Source organism: Scleropages formosus, chromosome 10 (genome assembly GCF_900964775.1).
Source record: "Scleropages formosus chromosome 10, fSclFor1.1, whole genome shotgun sequence".
Taxonomy (NCBI): Eukaryota; Metazoa; Chordata; class Actinopteri; order Osteoglossiformes; family Osteoglossidae; genus Scleropages; species Scleropages formosus.
The window spans coordinates 22,860,518-22,880,762 of NC_041815.1; the positions used below are offsets into that span (position 1 = coordinate 22,860,518).

Here is a 20,245-nt window from a genome sequence, read left to right on the forward strand (position 1 = left end):
TCCAAAATCAAAAACTCAAGTGTGCTCCAATGTGGTGGAATGGTCTGCCATCCTCGCTCAGAGCTTCCGAATTTCTCAGCATTCATAAACAATCTCAAAACATATTTAAGACTTACTTCTTTCTCCCATGTACTCTTTAAATTTATATTATCATTTGTCACAATACTTTTGCATTTTCTATCAAACGTATATACTATTACTCATACTTGGCTACCTAATGTGTGCACCATTGGAGTCTTCAGCATTCAGACTTCATAGCCTAATCTAATTGGCACTTTTCTGCAGACGGACCTTAACTACTGTACTTCATATATCTGTCCCACTGCTCCTCACTTTCTCTTAGCAGATAATAGCTACATATACAATTCCAGGTAAAACTGGATTTAAGCATACTACTTCAGTTTTTTTTCATTAGGTGGTCTAGCGAAGTCTCGCTTGACAATAAAAGGAATGAGCACTTTTCCATCCTCTGAAAAGACGAGATGTAGCTGTGAAATACTGAGAAGACGGGACCGCCAAAACTCATTTTGCATCCCAAACGCCCTGGAGATAGTGAGGACCACTTACTTCTGGAATCCACCTAGAAAGGCCCGTCCGAGTAAGAACTTTCTGGGGAAAAAAGGCCAATGCCTGTGCACCAGGAAGGGATGAACACAATAACAAGTGTGCAATAAAATCACTTTAATCGGACATATTCAAATAGCTCCCCTTCGATTTAAAAGAAGACAAGAGGCTTAAACAAGAATAGCCCCGGACACCTGTAAGTGTGTGTAATGTGTGATTGTGTTCTCCAATTGCAGTGATTGCACATGTACATATTGTTCTCGATTATAGTTAAGTGGTGTATCAAAGCACCTGGCTCTTCAAAACTGGGTGTTCAGCCAATAAAAGACAGCAACATGAGAGCAGCTGCAACGTAAAACGGCCTCCAAACACCTCCCATTATGTAACCGCAAGTTGCATAACAAAATTAATTTGACTGCTCACGTGTGCTGTGATGAGGTCTTCGCAGGAGTGCCGTTTCCAAATCTGACCGAAATTCAACCGCACGGAGGCATGCAAACATGTGAATGGGTCTTCTAACCAAAGGTTAGTGATTGCAGAGGACTGCAGAGACCATTAACCAGATGTTTCTTTGGCTGCCAACACTCAAAAAATGAGGACACATCTCAAAACAGTTTTTTCATCAATCAGTGTGTGAACAATGCAAAAATGGACTCCAAGCCATAGTGTGGTAGAAGTGTGTTTGGTGAAGGGTAGTGGAGACATTCTGAGAGGTAGATTTCATCTTTCATCAATAAACACTTGTCCAGTGCAGGGTACCTCAGAAGAACACAGGGCGTGAGGCAGGGTGCACACCGATCCAGATGCCAGTCGGTGATAGGACAACCACGCGCACACTAAGGGCACTTAAGAGTCACCAACTAACCAAAAATGTCTGCAGAGACCGAGCCACATTTGAACCTGCACCCAGAGCTATAGCTAGGAACTGTGAAGCACAAGCACTACCTGCTGTCCCATCATGCCATCCTGGTTAAACCTTGCTATCGGAGTGGAAGAAGGAAGGCCCGTCCATTTGAAAACCTGATTTAATATGTACAGGAGATCACAGGCTGTGTAATAATTTAATCACGAAGATAGTATTCAATATGGATTGGTGTATTTCCCTCAATCTGTTCCCCTTTCTCAAAGATTCCCATTCAGCATTGGATTCAAACAATGCATGTGATCATTCTGGCCCTCCCATGTCCGTCCGGTGTGCTGGAATTAAATTAAATTATTAAATGTAGAATCATTACACTTATTGGCCCCACAGAAAAAAAAGCGCACACACGCACCACAAAGTTTCATTCGCAACGTACAGAAACACTCGCGGAGTTTCGCGTACTGTCCAAAAACACTGCCTACTATCATCAACCTGTACAGCTTTTCTGCCAGGACACATTTGTGAGCAATTACTTCTGTGATTTCAATATGAAACTATTCTGCAGTAACAACATTACAGCATCGCATTTCTTTTTTGGCATTTCCAGCAAGAGCAGATGAACAGAACAATATACAATACTGCTTTTGTGTCACTACTTTTTGGAAATTGGGAGAGGAGGGGGTTACCAAACAAAAACCATTTAACCTCTTTGCGCTACCGAGATACCGATGGCTTTTGTAGGGTCAGGCATAAAAACATCCATAGTGTGCATGTGCACTATGTGAGCAATGCCTCGCTGCCTTTCATTGCTAATTAGACATTCACCGTCAGTATAAATAAAATACACATCCAGTACTACATAAGTTATTTTTTCCAACGCATGTGCAGCTGGTTTTGCTTTTCTCACTCTTCCGAACCTCACTGATGTTCTGCTTTTTTTTTCAAGAATTCCCAGTAAAAGGAAACCATCTGTGCCCTGAACCTCTGCAGTTACCCCCCCTAGTGGAGAGGACTGCAAATGTTCTTTTAGAGATTCCCATGAGGACATTGTCCGCAAGGCACTTTTTCGGAGTGACTGTGCAGTCGGATTAAGCTGTACAATCGAGCTCGGCCTGAAGAGTGACGTCAGTACTTTACAAAATATTTACGTAACTCCTGAGAGGAAAAAACAGGTAATCCAAAGACATAAATAATCTGTTTTACATATAATCTTCATAAAAAATTTGCCTCCATTCATAGGACAACAATCCAGTGGTAATAGAAATTATATATATATATAATATATATATATATATATATATATATGTATTTTTTTTTTTTTTTTTTTTTTAAAAAAACTGTCTTTCCCCATCTGTTCCTTGTCTGCAGTCAGGTTGGTTGTGCTTTTTGCCATTGCGGTAGAGAGGAACATGGAGCAGTCCAGGGCCGTGGGTGGTACCAGTAGGCAGGTGTCAGGAATGGGGGTGAAGATACTGAATGAGCCCAGCATCCTCCAGCCTCTTCAAGGCCTCTGCTTCATGGGAAAGGTCATGGTAGGAGTCCTGTTTTGAGAAAAAAAAGAGAAAACCGAAAACCATGAGGATGACTGCCAACATACCCCTCTGGAACAAATCTTTCAATGAATACAGCAGTTAATAAGCTGAATTCCAAGTTTACGAGAAGTGACTATTAGGCCTGCAGTGGGGTCTAAGGACCTGTGTTTCAGCAGCGTACGTCGCTCCGCTCAACCCACCTTCATGGATTTCATGGTGTCCGATCCATAATAGTGTATGGGATGCTTCTGATTCTTCGACTGAGGATACCCGAAACCCGCCACGTGAACAACATCACAGTAACTCAGGGCCACATATATGGCCAGGATCCCAGTGGTGGGGTGAACAGGTTTCTGCATGGAGTACAGAGAAGGAGAAATTGAATAAAAGATGCCCCGTTCTCCCAGCAGGTGGCGGCTCAGCCCTTCCACTGGCTCACTGAGGGTATGTGTCTCCTTCTCTGGCCCTCACTCTCACAGTTTTCCCCTCTGGCCCTTATCGCTCAAGGAATGTTGGAACAAGGCTGGCATTTATTTTTTGTCTGCTTCTTGTCAAAAGTCAGACCTTTTCTGCCGGCCAGCTTTAAATCTTGAACGAGTTGACATTTCTAATGCTGACTTCAACATATGCAACTTGCCATGCCTCCATATATCGCTGCCCTTCCCGCTCTGTTGATTGTAAGGTGCAACAAAACAAAAATGCTGCACAGAAAAGAAAAAAGAAACGGCTCCCCAGTCTAGCTTGGGTTTTAACTCGGTTTCTTTACATGAGCACACGGACAGCCCCCGACTTGTACGCAAGGACAGGGACAGTGCTTTCTGCCTCATGAGGAAAATGGGGAAAACGGCTGCTCTGCACCACTACCGCAAGTTTAATCGTGTCAAAACAGGGACGTTCATCAGACCCTCAAGGATATTAATCCTAAAATAGCACACAGTGGCCTGACCATTGTTTCCATGTAATGTGATGAAACAATATCTGGCCACGAAACATGCTCTTGTAAACGCGCTTTAGAGGATGGAAAAACATCTGCTCTGCTGCTTTAGACTTTTATGCATCGACACGTTTGAGGACGACCGACGGCACACAGAACGGAATAATGACCCAGCTTTCCGGCTGCTTCCGCGAGAGCTGTTGTGCCAGGTTGGAATCATGCTTGCTGCGAGACGGAGGTCGGGGCCTGTCAGGAATATGCTCTAGCCAATCGGACAAAGAGTATTTCTTTGGAAGACAAGAGAAACAACATCAATGTTGCTTTTTTTTTTCTTTTTTTTTAAAAAAAAAGAGATGTTTTCACTCCCTCCTCTGCCCAGAGTTTGGTAGAAGACAAGACGGCCCTGTTCCACATGTGGGAAAACGGCTGCTTCGCTCTCCCCCCGACTGGCCTGTTTTATGAGTCAGCTGTCTGGACTGACTACACATGCCTGAAAACCATGAGAACCACCCAGCCCCGCCAAGCAGTAATGTATTTTCCACCAAGGCCCTCTTTTAAACTGGGGTTTTAATGCACTTAACATGAGCGTCGCTCTTCGGCCTGCTGCGCCAGGACAAAAGCCAAACTCTTTGGTGACAGATGTCCGGCATGAGGTCTCCAACTCGTGCGGTCAGGGCCGGGCCCGAGTCCAAGGTTTCAAGCGATCCCTGTGACCCGAGTGCTGGTTAGCATCGTGTGGCAGGTGGGGGGTGACGAGTGGAGGCAATGGAGGTCAGAGAAGGCCTCGTCGAAACATGTTCGGCAGCCTTATTTCTCATTCGTGTCCCCTTACCTGCCCATACAGAAACGCGCAAAAAGACGAAGCTGCTGGCCGAAGGGAGAAATGGATGTCCAGTTGCGCTTATGCCGATGCAGGGTGGGGGAGCGCAGCCCGAGCGGTCAACCCCCTGCCTCGTGATTGAAACCGCGATTGGACACGCAGCTGCCAAGTCTTGTCCGCCCCCAGCTGGCAGCTCCGCACTAGAGCAGACCTCACCCTCTCCGTGACGGAGTGGACCCTGGAGTTAACCGGAGGATCCTGCCAAAGCATGAGCTCATCTGGATGGGTGCAGTGGGTTTCCCGGCATGCAGCTGCGCTCGCCGCTCCTCTAGGGCTCCGTGTTTGAGCCGATCATCCTTTTCTGGCTCGGGCGAGGAGGAGTCGTCTGGAGCGGCGGTTAACGGGGCTGAACATGTTTTCACTGTGTATTCTCTACGTAACTCGAGGCAGGTTGTAAGCGGATCCTGACAAAAACACGTCAAGTAACGTCAAGTGTGACATCAGAGCCAGTTGTTTTCAAGGCCAGTGTGTCCTGGGAAAATAAACAGCACTTTATCACCACTGCTATATATCTGCATGGACAACCACAGGCAAACGGGACAGCCATGTTTTTCCGATATCACTTCATCGTCCGCAGCACCTCGTAAGTCACATCTGTAGCAATCCCGCATGCTCTTCCACTTTAAAAACAGCAACAGTATCACGCTCAGCAGATAATTTCAGACATACCAGCTTGCCTTATACTGTGGACCTCTTCATTTCATTATCTACGCATACATTTATTCATTTAGCAGACGCTTTTCTCCAAAGCGATGTACATCTCACTGAAAATACAATTTGTGCATATCTAGGATAGAATGTTCTCTCATTATCTAGGGTAGAACGTCACCTCATCTTTAGTGTTGTAGCATTTCTTTAATGGTCCTGGGAATTTATGACTGACCTGAGCTGAAAAAAACTATGCTCTCGTTTTAACACCTCACTGGACCATTTTGCTTCTTTCTTAAACCTTCCGCCAGTGATATTCTGTGCTGCGCTTTGACCGAACCAATGAAATATTTCACTTAATTGGCTGCAAAGGTTACTGTTTTCTTCCTCAAAGCAATCATTAACTGCAGGTGGAAAAAGCACAGAAAAATGATGGGTACCGCGAGTCACTCACCTCCTTACCCTTTGGCTGAACAGGAATTTTAAGCACCTTGCTTGCAGTTTGGTACAGGAAGTAGGGGTCCAAAATGCGAATGTGGCTGCTTTTGCCTTGCCATATCTGGGGAGGTGGTTTCCAGAATCCTTTCCTCACCTGTGTGGAGGGAGTCCAGAGATGAGTCCAACATGTTCCTGTGTGTCTCTCCACCCTGCTAATTATGGACTCTGCAGTCTTTCCTGAGCCTGGTAGTGAAACACCGAGTAATACACACTACTTTCATCTGGTTAATAAGGAAGGAAGGGTGCATAACCCTCCACTCACTCCACCAGTGGCTTTCGGTGACTGCGCCAGCCCCCACATTGCATGGTGGCACTAATCTTGAAGGTAATGACATATGATGTTCCAGCTGCAGACAGACTTTAACAGAACAGGTCAGAGACCTTTACACAGAAGCTCGCAGTCTAGGAAGAGTAACTGGGGCACTGTTATGTGAAAATCGGGAGGGGGAAAAACAACCTCTCCGGTAGTGCAGCAGTGACGGTAAAGTGCTCTGTGTCCTACAATAGCAATGCAGGAGCTATACGAACTGTCCCGTGCTTCCTAGGCTGGGGGGGATGGCCTGGGTTACACCCTCGTCATTTTTATGGTCACTTAGGTGCCTACAGGTACGTGAGTGACCGTTAATGATTATCACTCTCCTTTAAGTGCGATGTGTAACCTGAAGACACCTATAGTTCGCGGAATGAAAAGAAGCAGACAGCTCACCCAACCTGGGATGGGGTCAGTGTTGTGCTTCAAAGGAGGAAATGGGAAACTGAAAGAAGTAGGAAAATGTGAGTAAATGGATGGCAGAGGCAGGTGCCAAGTACCCTCTTTTCGTTGTACAGGATCTCTTTGAGCCACCGCAGGTCGTTCTGTTTGAAGGGCACCAGGACCATGAGCGTGTCGGGGTCGTTGTGCGCGTCGGGGTTCGGGGATGCCGACTCAGGGTAGAAGAACCGCAGTGTGCTCTTGTTTCCCACGTCGTTCTCGTAGCCCCTTACCGGGGCATTGTTTAATCTGGACAAAATTGGGAGACTGAAGATCAGCTTCACCTCCTGTGTGCAGAACCCTTCTCCACCACTAACATACCTGCATTTTGCTAACAAAAAGCGTGTTTACTTGTTGCTGCAGATGAAATGCCATTTCCATATCGCACATTTCATACATTATCTTTGTTGTGCCACTACGATAATGTAAAATAAAGTCTATGTAAAGTCTATGCTGAACGTGAGTCCAATGAAAAAAAGTGTTTGTCCAGTAACAGAAAAAACTTTCCTGCAAAGTTAATGTACGACACACAGAGAAGAAGAAACTGATAACCATTAAACTTTTCACTTGTAAAGTTTCGTGTACCGGATTACAATATCGTATTTGTTTATAACCGGCCCCAAGGAACTGTTCTTGACACCGTATCCATTACCAACCACCACGCAGGTTCTGCAGTCCAGTCTGTAGGTAAGATGATAAGAAACTACATCAGACAGCATCAGTCACATGTAAAAATTTCTAAGAACTGTTTTGCAATATTCAACACCAATTATACTTTTCAAATAGCTGCTTCTGCTCCAGTTGAATACAACATGGTGACTAACATCATTATTATGCTTTTTCCAAAGCAGCTTACATTTTCACTCCTTCAGCAAGATGCTTCACCAGGTTAATGAAGATAAGGCACCATTCTCAAAAAAATCATGTTCCCTCTTGGTATCTGAATCAGTGTCCTTCACACTACAGCCCAAAGTCATCCTGCACTCTTCCACCTCTTCATCTGCTGCTCAGTTTACCACTGAATCGCTGGAGTGTTCTAACGTAAGCTGATTATTCAAACACTTTTCCCCCCTTTCCACTTTTGAAATAATTTCACAGCTGCAATCACAGCCATATGCGCCTTTTTTTCCTACTCACTTGCTGATGCTCTCCGGCATTTTGTAACTGGCAGTAACTGCTAAAATTTTCAGCAGAAAGAGCTCTGCAAGGGAGAGATGTGTCAAATCAGCAGAAAGCTAGAATTTCACCAGCCCATAAAAGCAATGTTTCTGGCACAATTTAACACAATTACATACTATATTTAAGGTGGCTAATAGGTCTTCAGAAATTGGCAGTCAGTCATACAGTGAGGTATGTATATACTAGGAAGTATCTGTTTATTTCTTTTAAAGATGTACATAAATGAAGGGACTTGTAACTACTCTGCACTATAATTTTAAATGTAAAAAATTAGATAAACTCCGAAGAGCCTCCCAATTTGCTTGAAAACAGATCCCCTAGTTAGGTACGGCAAACCACTGGATGTTACATCTTAGTGTATGAGAACTTACCACTGCCTTTCAGTCCATAAGGTAATGGTAAAGATGAGGGTCTCTGTTGCCAGAAAAAATCCTCCAGTTTAAGGAACAAGCTATTTGCTCTGGCAATGCTGTTTTTGATATATATATTTGAGAAAAAAAGAGAGAGGGGTATCAGACGACATCAAAAACGAATGAACTCTTATGAATCCATCCATCCATTATCAATGGCCGCTTATCCAAAGCCGGATCTTGCTGCTCCAGGGTCGACCTCAGAAGCAATAGGGTATGATGTAGGATACACCTTATGTGGGACTCAGTACAAATGTATGGACATGACATTATTCTGGGAGCTGCCAGAAATTTCTCTTTTAGCTCCTCAATAGCAGGAAACAAACACAGAATGCTCCCATTGTTGAAGTGGACAAAGTCCCAGAGGGGCAGCAGGCAGTGCTGTGGTTAGCCCTGCTACCTTTAGCCCCAAAACTCATAGGTTCAAATCTCCAGCTCAAGTATCCTTGAGTGAGGTACTTACCCTAAATTACTCCAGTAAAAAATTTCCTAGCTGTATAAATGGGTAAATAATTGTAGGAAGATTAACACTGTACATTGCTTTGGAGAAAAGCACTGGCTAAATGAATGAATGTGAATTCAGAGTTGTGTTTTAAGGTGTGTAAGTGACACTTATGTGAGAAGTGCAGACAAAGTAATTTGTTCAAAGGTTTAAACTAAAAGGGTTTACATGATATGGTGAGAAAATTCATGTTGTCACTGTTGCTACAGATTTGTCAGGAACTATGGCAGAATCAGTTTTACTACTTCCAGGTCTCTGCAGACTAAACTTCTTGGGCCTCATGAACATGCATCGCTTGTCAAGAGAATTAAATGCTGTAATATTTCATGTCTGATGATATCTCACTGATAATAAGACTGTGTTACTCACTTGAAGTCAAGGGTCTCCCACTTCTTTGGTGATAGATTTTCACAGAAGGACTTCCTAGGAACTGGGGACTTGCTTATCACTCCACAGCTGAAAGAGAAGGCAGATGATTGACCACACAAGAATTCACGACAAAAATCTACATCAAACCACTGAACCCTGAACTGCAAATGCTAGTATTCAGATCAAGGCAAGTAAGACCATTGTTTGAGTCTTCCTGTCCATGCTAATATGTGCAGATCGCTCTCCAATGTTAATATGTCTGGTACAAGCCCAGCAGTTGGCGTGGGAACATGCAGTGTTTGCCGTAGGATGCAGATAAGGATGATGGTTTTAAGGCTTTACAGAACATCCCATGCAAGAAGACACAAAAGTCATTCCCAAGAAGAGGAACTGCCAACCCGCATTATGAAACACCAAACTAAAACAAAAAACCAAAGCTGAAAACGAAGTCTGATGCTTGGAAAATCTGTGTGATGCCACTTCCTGGAATTTCTGCACAGCCCCAGTGTCACCCTGCTTTCCTCAGTGAGAAGTGAGATCTTGGGTGGCGCTACACCTGGTTTTTGCCAATATTCCGTTGGGGTATTTGTTTGTGTCTCACCCCTCTATGATGATATCGCCCGCACCCCCTCACCCTCACACAGGGAAGAAGCTGCATTCCAGTGAGGAACCTCACCTCTTGAGGAAATAGCAGTAATAGTACCAGAGCAAAAAGAACACCACAGGTAACAGTCTGAGGCACCATGCTGCATAGAAGAAAAGAAAGAGAGGCACAATTATTTATTTCCATTACTCGTCATACTGTCATTATTTATTAATTTAGCTGATACTATTCTCCAAAGTGATTCACACTGTTGCGTTTGCATATCAAGCTGCTTAAAATAATCTCCTGGGTTCAAAACCTGGTCTTTCGAGTAGAAGAGGAGAGCTGTAACCATAACGCTACCCACCGGTGCCTTGAACTCCTTTGCTGAAGTGCTTCTAAAAGCTGTTTAATATTATCATCTGACACCGCTGGATATCTTTCAGCACATCTTTCTGAACTGAACAATAGCAGAGCCCCTTCTGGATTTGAACCAACAACTTTCAGGTTATAAGTCCAGGTTCTTAACCACCCTGGTTCCACACCTAAAAAGTCTGGAAAGACAACCTAACTGTAGGAGAAACATGTCCTCTTTCTTGGCCCAGTTTTGAAGGATATGGGTTTCATTTTCATTCCATTTTGTTTACATCGTCTTCCATACATTCCATTTTGTCTCGTTTATCACTATGCGTCCTAATGTCAGATTGCACCCATATAAAGAAAATAAACAGTACTGTTAGTGTAACAGCACTTTCTCCAGACTGCATCCATCATTCTTTATTCTACTGAAAGGAATTAAATTAGGCTTTAGAGAACTGCATATCTGAGCAGTAATCATTTCCAGATCTTATTTTTGGACGAACAAATTTTTCAAGTAGAATGCTGATGAAAATACCCTGTTCCTACAGCGAAGCACAGCCATGGCTGAAGGAAAAGAATATGCGTTACCCCCAAAAAAAAAAAAAAATTGAAGATTTCTTTTATTCAATGTGTACTTAAAGTGTCATTTTGAAAACGGGGATCCTTTACTCAGGCAGTCTGCTTACTCTGCCGCACCTCTCGCAGCAGAGGAAGCATCCCTGTCCCCTACAGTGGACATGTGCTCCAGAATGCTGGCATTCAGTGTTTTGACTGTCGAGGAATTGACTAAGCTATTCAATTGGTTGCAGAGATGTTTCATTCAGTTTGTGAGCAGCAGAACAACATGTGTGCATGGGGCAAGTAGTAGACTTCAGCTCTCACTCGAGGAACTTTTCTCCACTGTATACCTGCAGTGCAAGCTTCTAGCACATTCTAATCCAATTATATTATATCTAATTATAATTAGAAATGTATGTCTAGTCCAGCTGGTGCAGGAAATGCAGTTAATGCCAGTGAAGCTACCCTTCAATGATAGATCTTCAGTAGTAAAATATGTTTACGCCTTGTCTGCATATGCTGATAAAAACAAGCTTTGACTTATCTCAGAAACATCACTTGTCTTGGTCAGCCGCAAATGTTCCAGGAAAGAAAAAGTTTGTCAGAGTTTAACTCCTTAATGATCCAATCTGTAAGTATTATAATTCATTTGAAAGCACTTGTTGTCAGTGGATCTCCATTACTACACAATTAATTCTCCCACACCTACTGTTCCTGTGTAAAAACAGTAAATCTTTTTTATGGATTTTAGCTCAAAGACTGTAGAAGTGGCCCCAGAACAGAAGCACATGAGCCAGCAAAAGGCTCAGAGTCCTGCATCAAAACAAAATACGACAGTAACTTTGACCGATATAGCCACAGTTAGTACTAAACTGAATAAGTATCCTACTGTAGGAACCAGCTGTTACTGTTCATGCATTGCGTGTTGAACTAGAGAGGAGCATCCGTTCCGCAAACACAATTCTAAGTTGTTGTGTCAACCTGCAACAAAGCAGTTACAGTTCGCCTGAACTTCCCAACTCATATTTAATTCAAAACATAGTGGCTTTTGATAAGCTCTGATGAAAATATGCAAATTGGTCCTAAGGTATAGAATCTGGTCCTTTAGCCTTTGGAGAGTCTGAAAGCTCAGATCAGAAAGAGAATTACTGTCCTTTTCAACAAGGGGCAGAATAACCATCAGATTTGCTAAGCTAGAAAAAGGGAAAGAAATAAGCAGTTGTTCTTTTACACCATGAGTTAAGCAGTCTGAATATTTGTTGATGGTCAATAATGAACCCAAAGTCAACAATTTCATCTTGCTACATTATGTTGTGGATGAGAAATGTGTACTCTCACAAACTATGCAGCTGGCATGTATTCGCATCAGGTTTCATCTCCTTATAATGTTAAGAATGTTTCTTTCTCACACACTCTTAACTAAAAAAGGAGAAACGGCTGTGTGGAATGGAAGCACATCTTGCCTGCACTTTGTGCACGAAACCCCTCTGAAAACAAGCTTACAGGTACCGTAACAAGGGGTGTGAGTGTCACCTGCACACAACTCTTACTTTTCACAGCGGCCAGGGACATCTTCAAGTGCTCTTTTGCGCTCTCATCTCCAGACTGCACACACTATCACACTAACAAATGGGAAGAGAAGTACACTTTTATAAGCATTTATCATCATGATATATTATATATATAATAAATCTCTTCAATGTACAGTCATTGGCAGATGTGTTCAAATGAAAGTACTGTAAAAACAGAAAAAATTTCACAACTACATTTACTTAATGAAAAAATATTCACCTGCTTACTGTAAAAATGTTTACCTATTGCTCAACAGACATAATGTTTTGCTTTTTTGTGCTTTCAGTATAGGACTGTTACTTCTTTATCTGATGATTTCATTATTTGACATCCCTCCCCTACATGAAAAATAAAAAATATCCAGTGGATTCAATTTTCTGAAACACGGTGAAAAAAAAATGCTAGTAATGTACAGTGTGTGCTGTACCTGTAAGAATATTTTACTTCTACTTACTTTTCTACAATATTTGACGTTAAAAGGAATTTTTATCATGTGTCGGTCATTACTGAATTCAATACAACACAATTTATGGCAGACTAGTGGGCATCGCAACTAATTGATATCAACCTTTCACAGAATAAATTTCAGACATTTAAGACTGATACATTAATACAGTAACATAGTAACTATACTGCGCAGAACAGTTCAGTAACATGGTGACCAACCATACAGTACAGGTACCACTAATACAATATTGGTAGTGGAACACATTAATCCATGGATATATTATCAGCCTGGTCTCAAGAATGGTTGGTTACCTTCCCATTGTATTCTGAACATGTTAGTCATCCCAAGGTCATGTATTGCTCAGTGATGTCAAATGCAAAACAAGAGCGATGATGCGACTTTTACTCCTGCTGCTGTTCAACCATTAACAGAATGTCAGACTAGATATTTGTGATTACTTAACGACGGGGATACGTTCTGAGAAATGTGTCATTACATCATAGAGTATACTTATACAAACCTAGATGGTTTAGCCTCGATGCAGTCAAAAGACACGATAAACACGAGATTTATGACGCTGCTGCTGCCATAACACAGCATACTGTTTTAGTCTTTTTTTTATAAGTAGAAAGAGTACACTCTAAAATAACGATAAAAAGTACAGTAAACACATAAACAAGCAACGAGTGTTTATTATCAAGTATTCTGTACTGTACATAATTGTATGTGCTATGCTTTTATATGACTGGCAGCGAAGTAGGTTTGTTTACAGCTCCATCAACGTTGCGCTACGACATTACAACGGCTATGACATCGCTAGTCGATAAGAATTTTTCAGCTCCATTATAATTTTATAGGACCACCATCGTATATGCGGTCAGTCATTAAGGAAATAATGTTCCTGATGTCGATGATTGCCATAGACACAACCACTATTAACATTCCACACCCTTTTGGCTCTCATTCTTCAGCCATGGGTTCTGCCCTGAAAAATAAGTGATGGTTAGAAAACACAGAACACATAAAAAGGAAACATGAGAGAGGGCAGTTTCTCGAGCACAGCACACCTCAAACACAGCACCTGGCAGGAAGCGTCAACGTCTTTCGGCATAGCCCAATTCATCCCAGCTATTCCACTTGGGGTCTACTGCACTTCAGGAAAAAATCAATACGCATTTAGCACTTGATCCATTAGGTCAGATCAAATCATACATTAAAGATACTATGATAACACAATATCTGACCCCTTAATAAACGACATTTTATACCAAATTATTTACAATGACATCTGGGACAAAAGGATGGCGACTGGGCGAGGTCCCAGGGAGAAGGGCTCAGGAGTAGAGCCCCCAGTCCTTCTCCATTCCTTGCATCATGTAGTTCAGGGTCTAAAGGTATCCTCAGTGTGGACAGAAGGGGCTTAAATAGGGGATCATAGCGGAATCATGCTAATACATGCCACACAATTATAGCTAGTGGTAATCAGACAATGTTTGTTAACAGTTGTTTGTTATATTCGCTGTAACCCAGACAGGTTATCAGGTGCGTATGGTGCAGGGTGTCGTGTCACTTTCTGGTGCGCTTTGTCAGGGAGGGGCCAGGGTGCGTCTGTGTGCCACAGAGTGGTATCTTTCTTTAATCCTCTTCAGTCCAGTTGGAGCATAGGGCCTTACTAGGGTGACCTGTCCAGGCGCGGTCCACCTCACTTCACGTAATCCCAGTATCGCCAGTCCGTACCTGCCCATTTCCCTGGCAACCTGTGCTGCTCTGCCTACTCCATACAGCACTCTCACATTCCAGAATCCAATACTTGTTACGCCCTTGGGGGAGAAAAGGTTCATCGGCAAATCATGCACTCTCTCCCGGGCCTCTTTTTTTTTTTTGGTCATAAGATGGAGCTTTTGCAGTGTTGGTTTCTGTAGGAATAAAATTTGTATGGGATGGGGTTGCTAGAATTGTTTGCTAGCCTAGGCAGAGTTCCAGAGAGTGGTATAAGTGGTATATACCTTGTTGGTTCAGCTAACAATGAACAGTAAACATCCCCTAACATCGATATTACTAAGATGTGAGCCACCAAACCACTAACCCCTTAATTGGACAGGTGATGAAACCAGGAATTGGGCGAATTTCCCTCAAGAGGATGGGCTGCAGTCAAAGCCGACACTTCTACTTGTTCCATCTTTCCAAGTGTTCCAACTGTGTATATACTCTGCTCAATAGAACCACTGTTAGTTGTTCCATATTTTTTTATTATTTTTGTATTGACATTCTCCTGTTCGGATTTCATAACACCGAAGTGAACGCACCTACTACATTTACATTTACATTTAGATGCACCTCCTACACTGACATGTACCTACTACAGCAGTAGCAGGGAATGGGAATTACTAGTATCCACACTATGAACTGCAGCTTGTTTATGCTTGTTTTTATTAAGAATCAGTGCCAGGAAGACCACAAGGTTCCTCTTTGTGCTATTGCACAATGCATGTCTTAAAATGAAAGTAAAGGTCATACAAACATCGTTAAAAAGTCTAAAAGGTTTTACATTTTATTTTCACTTTTAAAAAGATAGTTACACCATGTTCCATTTTTCCGGTGCAACATTTCATAGACAATAAAGTTTTTAACACGCTTTTATAGGCAAAGGTGGGTTGTCAACTACAGTACTCAAGTAAAAGTACTGCTACTTTCAAAGAATAATTTCTTAAGCAAAGTATAATCACCCATATAAAAATTTATTAGAGTAAAAAATAAAGTGTCAGGTCAAAAAACTACTGAAGTAACGAAGTAAATTTAATTCAAATTAAGCAATTTAATGTTATGAACCACTAGCAATATTAATAAATAGAATGTAGTTTTAACCTGTCTTTAGGGTAAATTAAATCCATTGTGCATAAAATTCATACTGTAAATTAAGATAATCAAATAGCAAACAAAAATAACACAATCTGCTCGGTACTATTATTAATCTATTATTTAGCTAATGTCTTTTTCTAAGATGATTTACAATTTAGATAAAATTATTTTTGTAGAATAATTTACCAATTTATAAAACTGGCCAATATTCACCGGAGCAATTCAGGGTTGATCCAGGGTACGAGTGAAGGAGCAGAGACTCAGACTAAAGTCCTATGTTGTGCGCAGGCACCTTATTTTTGCATCAGTTAAAAACTGTATTAACTGTAAATGTTAAATCCAGATTTAAATGTGTAGGATTATTCAAGACTGATGGGAGGTATGGTAAGACTAAAAGACTGCCAATTAAGTGAAGACATAATGGCTTCCATCATTAAAGCGGCAGTGATGTAGATGCAGATGTATGGAATGTACTCAGTCATATCTGTTAACCATTTGTCCTGGTCAGGGTGGTCTGGCAAGGAGGATACACTCATTACCTGCTGTGCCACCATGCTACCCTCTGCACAGAATGTAGCTTTGTTTTATTTTAATACCCAGCTCCATTTGACACAGCTATAGATAACCAGGTCCAAATTCAACCAGTTATATGTGTAGTTATTTGAGATAAAAGCTTTCAGGACAAGGTGCTGCTAGACGGTAAAATGAGATATAAAATTCTACTGCAGCTTGGGACTGTAAAGCAGATAACACCATTTCCATTTATTCATTTAGCACATGTTTTTCTCCAAAGCAATGGACAACTATTAATAACAATACATACATACTAGCTACCTACAGTCAGTCACTTGTTTATACATTTACATTTACTTATTTAGCAGGCGCTTTTTTCCAAAGCAACATACATCTCATAGAAAATACAATTTGTGAATTACATTAGCAGAAAGAGAGACATAGTTGCAGACATGTGGTTCTTAAGTAAAGCTTCTTTCTTTCCACCATATGAACTAATGTTCATCACATGAGTAGCTGCATAAAACTCAGAATATTGGCGATTCCTGATCACCTTCCTACTGATTTTTTTTTGAGATACAAACATTTACATACATTACAGGGGTCGCTGCGTAAAGGCTTATCCGGGCATGATCTTAAAGTTATGGTGCATGAACATTTACCCCTTGCATTAACTTAAGAGATCATGGGCAAAGTGAGTCTGGACAAGGTGAGTTTTCAGACCATTTTTAAATGTGGACAGTGTTTCAAAAGTTCTGAGTGAGGGGGGGGAGGTTGTTCCACAACAGAGCCAGAACCGAGAACCTTCATGCTTCACCTTTCATTCGCGGGACCACCAAGCGGGCAGAAGTAGAATAGCATAGCAGTCTGGTTGGGGTGTAGCGGTTGATCAAGTCGTGTAGATAGCTGGGAGCAGTTCTATTGATGCATTTGTAAGCCATAACCAGGGTCTTATATTTGTTCCAGGCAGATACAGGAAGCCAGTGCAGAGAAACAAGTAGAGGGGATACATGCAAATGCTTTGGCAAGTCAAACACAACTCGCGTAGCAGCGTTCTGTATCCGCTGTAGAGGTTTGATGGCAGTAGTAGGAAGGCCAGACAGGAGAGAGCTTCAGTGGTCCAGGCGGGATGTCACCTTGGCCTGGACAAGTAGTTGTGCAGTGTCGGTTGTAAGGTAAGGACGGATCCTGCAGATGTTATGCACGATGTATCTGCAGGTCCAGGTTGTGGCTTCAATGTGCTGAGAGAAAGATAGACTTGAGTCGATCATCACCCCGAGACTCTTAGCCGAGGAGGCAGGCAAAATCAGTGAGTTGTCCAGTTTGATCGAGAAATCGTGACAAGAAGAAAATAGCAAAGCAATGAAGGACACACATTACAAGCAATTTTTACCCAGCAATTCACCTGAAACATCTTTGGACTGTGGCAGGAAACCCACTTGAACACAGTGAGTATGTGAAAACTCCACACAGACTGTCGGATTAAAACCCACAGCTCGGGAGGCAGTGAGACACCAGGGCAACACGTGTTAGATCTCTAAAAGGACATAATTTATTTGAGTTTCTCTTTGCTCTTAAACAATAAATTCAACCAACTGTTTTTATAGTGGTTCTGGTAGTGTCGTGGTTTGGGCTGTTGCCTTGCAGTTTAAAGTTTTTGGGTTAAATCCCCTCCAGTTGTACCCTTGACCAGGACTTAATCTGATTTGATACCTTGCTATATTAGTTCTTTATCTAACACTGAATAAAGGGTAATAATATTGTCTTTTTCCTTAGTATTAAATAACAATGGAAAAAGATCAGCAGGTAGTGTAGTGGTTAAGAGTTATGGCCTTACAATCAAAGAACCTGTGATTGAATCCCCCTCTACAGTAATACCCTTAATCAAAGTACTCTCCCAGAACTGAGACAGTAAAAGTTAACTTTTACTTTACTTCTACTTTACTTTTACATTTTAAAGGCTAACTAGTCTTTTAGTTTTTTACGTGCAAATTGATAAATAATTTTAAGTAACTTACTATCCAAACGAGGCATTTTAAATTGCTTTGGAGAAAAGTACTGGTTAAATGAATGAGTAAACGTAAATGAGCCTATTTTCCCCAAGCAATGCATTTCTTTAGGAGTAGAACTTCTTTTTTGAAGTGTTTGCGCAGAAGGTGTTTATGTTGCATAAAACAGAAAGCAGGAATGAACGGGCCTCCATAATAAATAACTGGAGGAGAAGAAACGAGAGCGGAGTTCATCTGTACTGCGGCATATCACGGGCTGCAGACTGATTCACAGCAGCTGCCTCCCATGTGGTGTCCACACTTCGAGCAGAATTACCCACACTCCCATTTCTTGTACTACCCTTAATGTAAGTGAACTCACCAGGACTTTTCCTGGGATTTTTAAAACACCTCCAGATTTCAGTTGTTCACCACTCCACTTTTACGTTTCAGGAAAGGCTGCAGTGAGGACAACATAAGGTGCCAGTTAAATCAGATCAGGATTTTTGGACACCATCAGCGCTACTACGAATTTTTAAAACGTTAAAGAACTTTGTCATTGTGATACTTGTTATTAAACCCTTATAAGGTACACCATATTCAGCAATATGAACTTGATTCTTTGCTGATGTCAGCAATAAACCTGAAACAGGATCCATGGTGTGAGCAGTGGACCTCTGCTTCATATGCACATCTCATATATATCTTTGTTTGTTAGTGCAATGACAAGAGCAGAACATTTGAGAAAACGAAGCTGAACCTCTGTTCACTACCGCGTGAAACACCAGTCTTCTCACGCGATATCGTGCACTGCTGAGCTCTCTGCCTGAATGACTAATGACAGAATGTAACCCTGTCTGCTAAAGATGGACATGTTCCTCATTCTTTCAACCAAGTCTCACAGTGCAAAATCATGATCGCTACGCTCTGTGGTTGTACCACGGAGAACTACTATAACCCTAACTTCAAACGTTAGTATCCGTAATTGCTTTCTGTGCAGGTGGTCCCAAACTTACGATGGTTCGACTTATGAAACCGTACTTCGAATTTTGATTTTTTTCCCAGGGAAGCAATATGCGGTACGATACTCTCTTATGATGCTGGGCAGCAACAGCGATCCACATCTCCCAGTCTGCCACGCAGTCGCTAGTGTATACAACTGATACTCTACAGTGTTCTGTATTGCCAGCATTTTTTTTGGATACCCCCTGTAGCTACGTTGTGCTTTTTTGTATCCGTCATGTCTACAAAACGCCCATCTGTGTCTACTGCTACTGATAAGAGGAACAAGAAAGCGGCAATTACTCTTGAGGAGAAACTCTAATTTCATTACTTTTGTAACGTAATAATGTACTTTTACATTACTACTGATTTACATTACAAACATTACTCTACACACACACATTTTCTGAACCGCTTGTCCCATACGGGGTCACGGGGGAACCGGAGCCTAACCCGGCAACACAGGGCGTAAGGCCGGAGGGGGAGGGGACACACCCAGGATGGGATGCCAGTCCGCCGCAAGGCACCCCAAGCGGGACTCGAACCCCAGACCCACTGGAGAGTAGGACCCGGTCCAACCCACTGCACCACTGCGCCCCCATGTACATTACTCTACATTTATATATATATAGTACACACACACACACACACACACACACATTTTCAGAACCGCTTGTCCCATACGGGGTCGCGGGGAACCGGAGCCTACCCGGCAACACAGGGCGTAAGGCTGGAGGGGAAGGGGACACACCCAGGACGGGACGCCAGTCCGTCGCAAGGCACCCCAAGCGGGACTCGAACCCCAGACCCATCGGAGAGCAGGACTGTGGTCCAACCCATAGTATTTATTATTATATTGTAATATCTTCTGCTTTTTACTGTGTTTGTTGTTTCTTGTCTAGTAATTAGTGTATTGTCTTGTGCTGTTTTGCACACGCCTTGCACACGCCTTGCACACGCCTTGCACACGTGCACTTTCTGTAGTCCTGTGTTGGTAGCTGTGTGTTGTTTCTAGGTAGCACCATGGTCCTGGAGGAACGTTGTTTCGTTTCACTGTATACTGTACTAGCTGTATATGGTTCAAATGGCAATAAAGCCACTTTAACGTTGATGAAGGTGGCAAGCCCGTAATGGCCATCGCACGTGAACTGGGACTTTTGCAATCAACAATCTTGACCACCTTAAAGGATAAGAAGCAATGATGTTCGGTAGGTTAGGTGTATTAAATGCGTT

The 20,245-nt window shown here is 42.3% G+C and overlaps 1 protein-coding gene across 7 annotated transcripts in view; it reads right to left on the bottom strand.

The window, feature by feature from the left end:
• Positions 1-2,776: 2,776 nt before the first annotated feature.
• LOC108932369 (CMP-N-acetylneuraminate-beta-galactosamide-alpha-2,3-sialyltransferase 4-like) overlaps positions 2,777-20,245 on the bottom strand; it is a 28,368-nt gene continuing 10,899 nt past the window's right edge. For 3 of the 7 annotated variants that reach the window (XM_029255334.1, XM_029255335.1, XM_029255333.1), the window contains exons 3-10: positions 9,130-9,216; positions 8,220-8,317; positions 7,807-7,870; positions 7,255-7,350; positions 6,729-6,918; positions 5,875-6,012; positions 3,159-3,311; positions 2,777-2,967 (exon numbers count right to left, since the gene is read on the bottom strand). In XM_029255334.1, the coding sequence (XP_029111167.1) occupies positions 2,878-2,967; positions 3,159-3,311; positions 5,875-6,012; positions 6,729-6,918; positions 7,255-7,350; positions 7,807-7,870; positions 8,220-8,317; positions 9,130-9,216 (916 nt within the window). In that variant the 3' untranslated portion in view covers positions 2,777-2,877. Of the gene's footprint in view, positions 2,968-3,158; positions 3,312-5,168; positions 5,245-5,874; positions 6,013-6,728; positions 6,919-7,254; positions 7,351-7,806; positions 7,871-8,219; positions 8,318-9,129; positions 9,217-9,805; positions 9,876-12,180; positions 12,253-20,245 lie in introns of those variants that run through there. The other 4 variants (XM_018748685.2, XM_018748686.2, XM_018748687.2 and 1 more) reach the window with 3 other exon arrangements.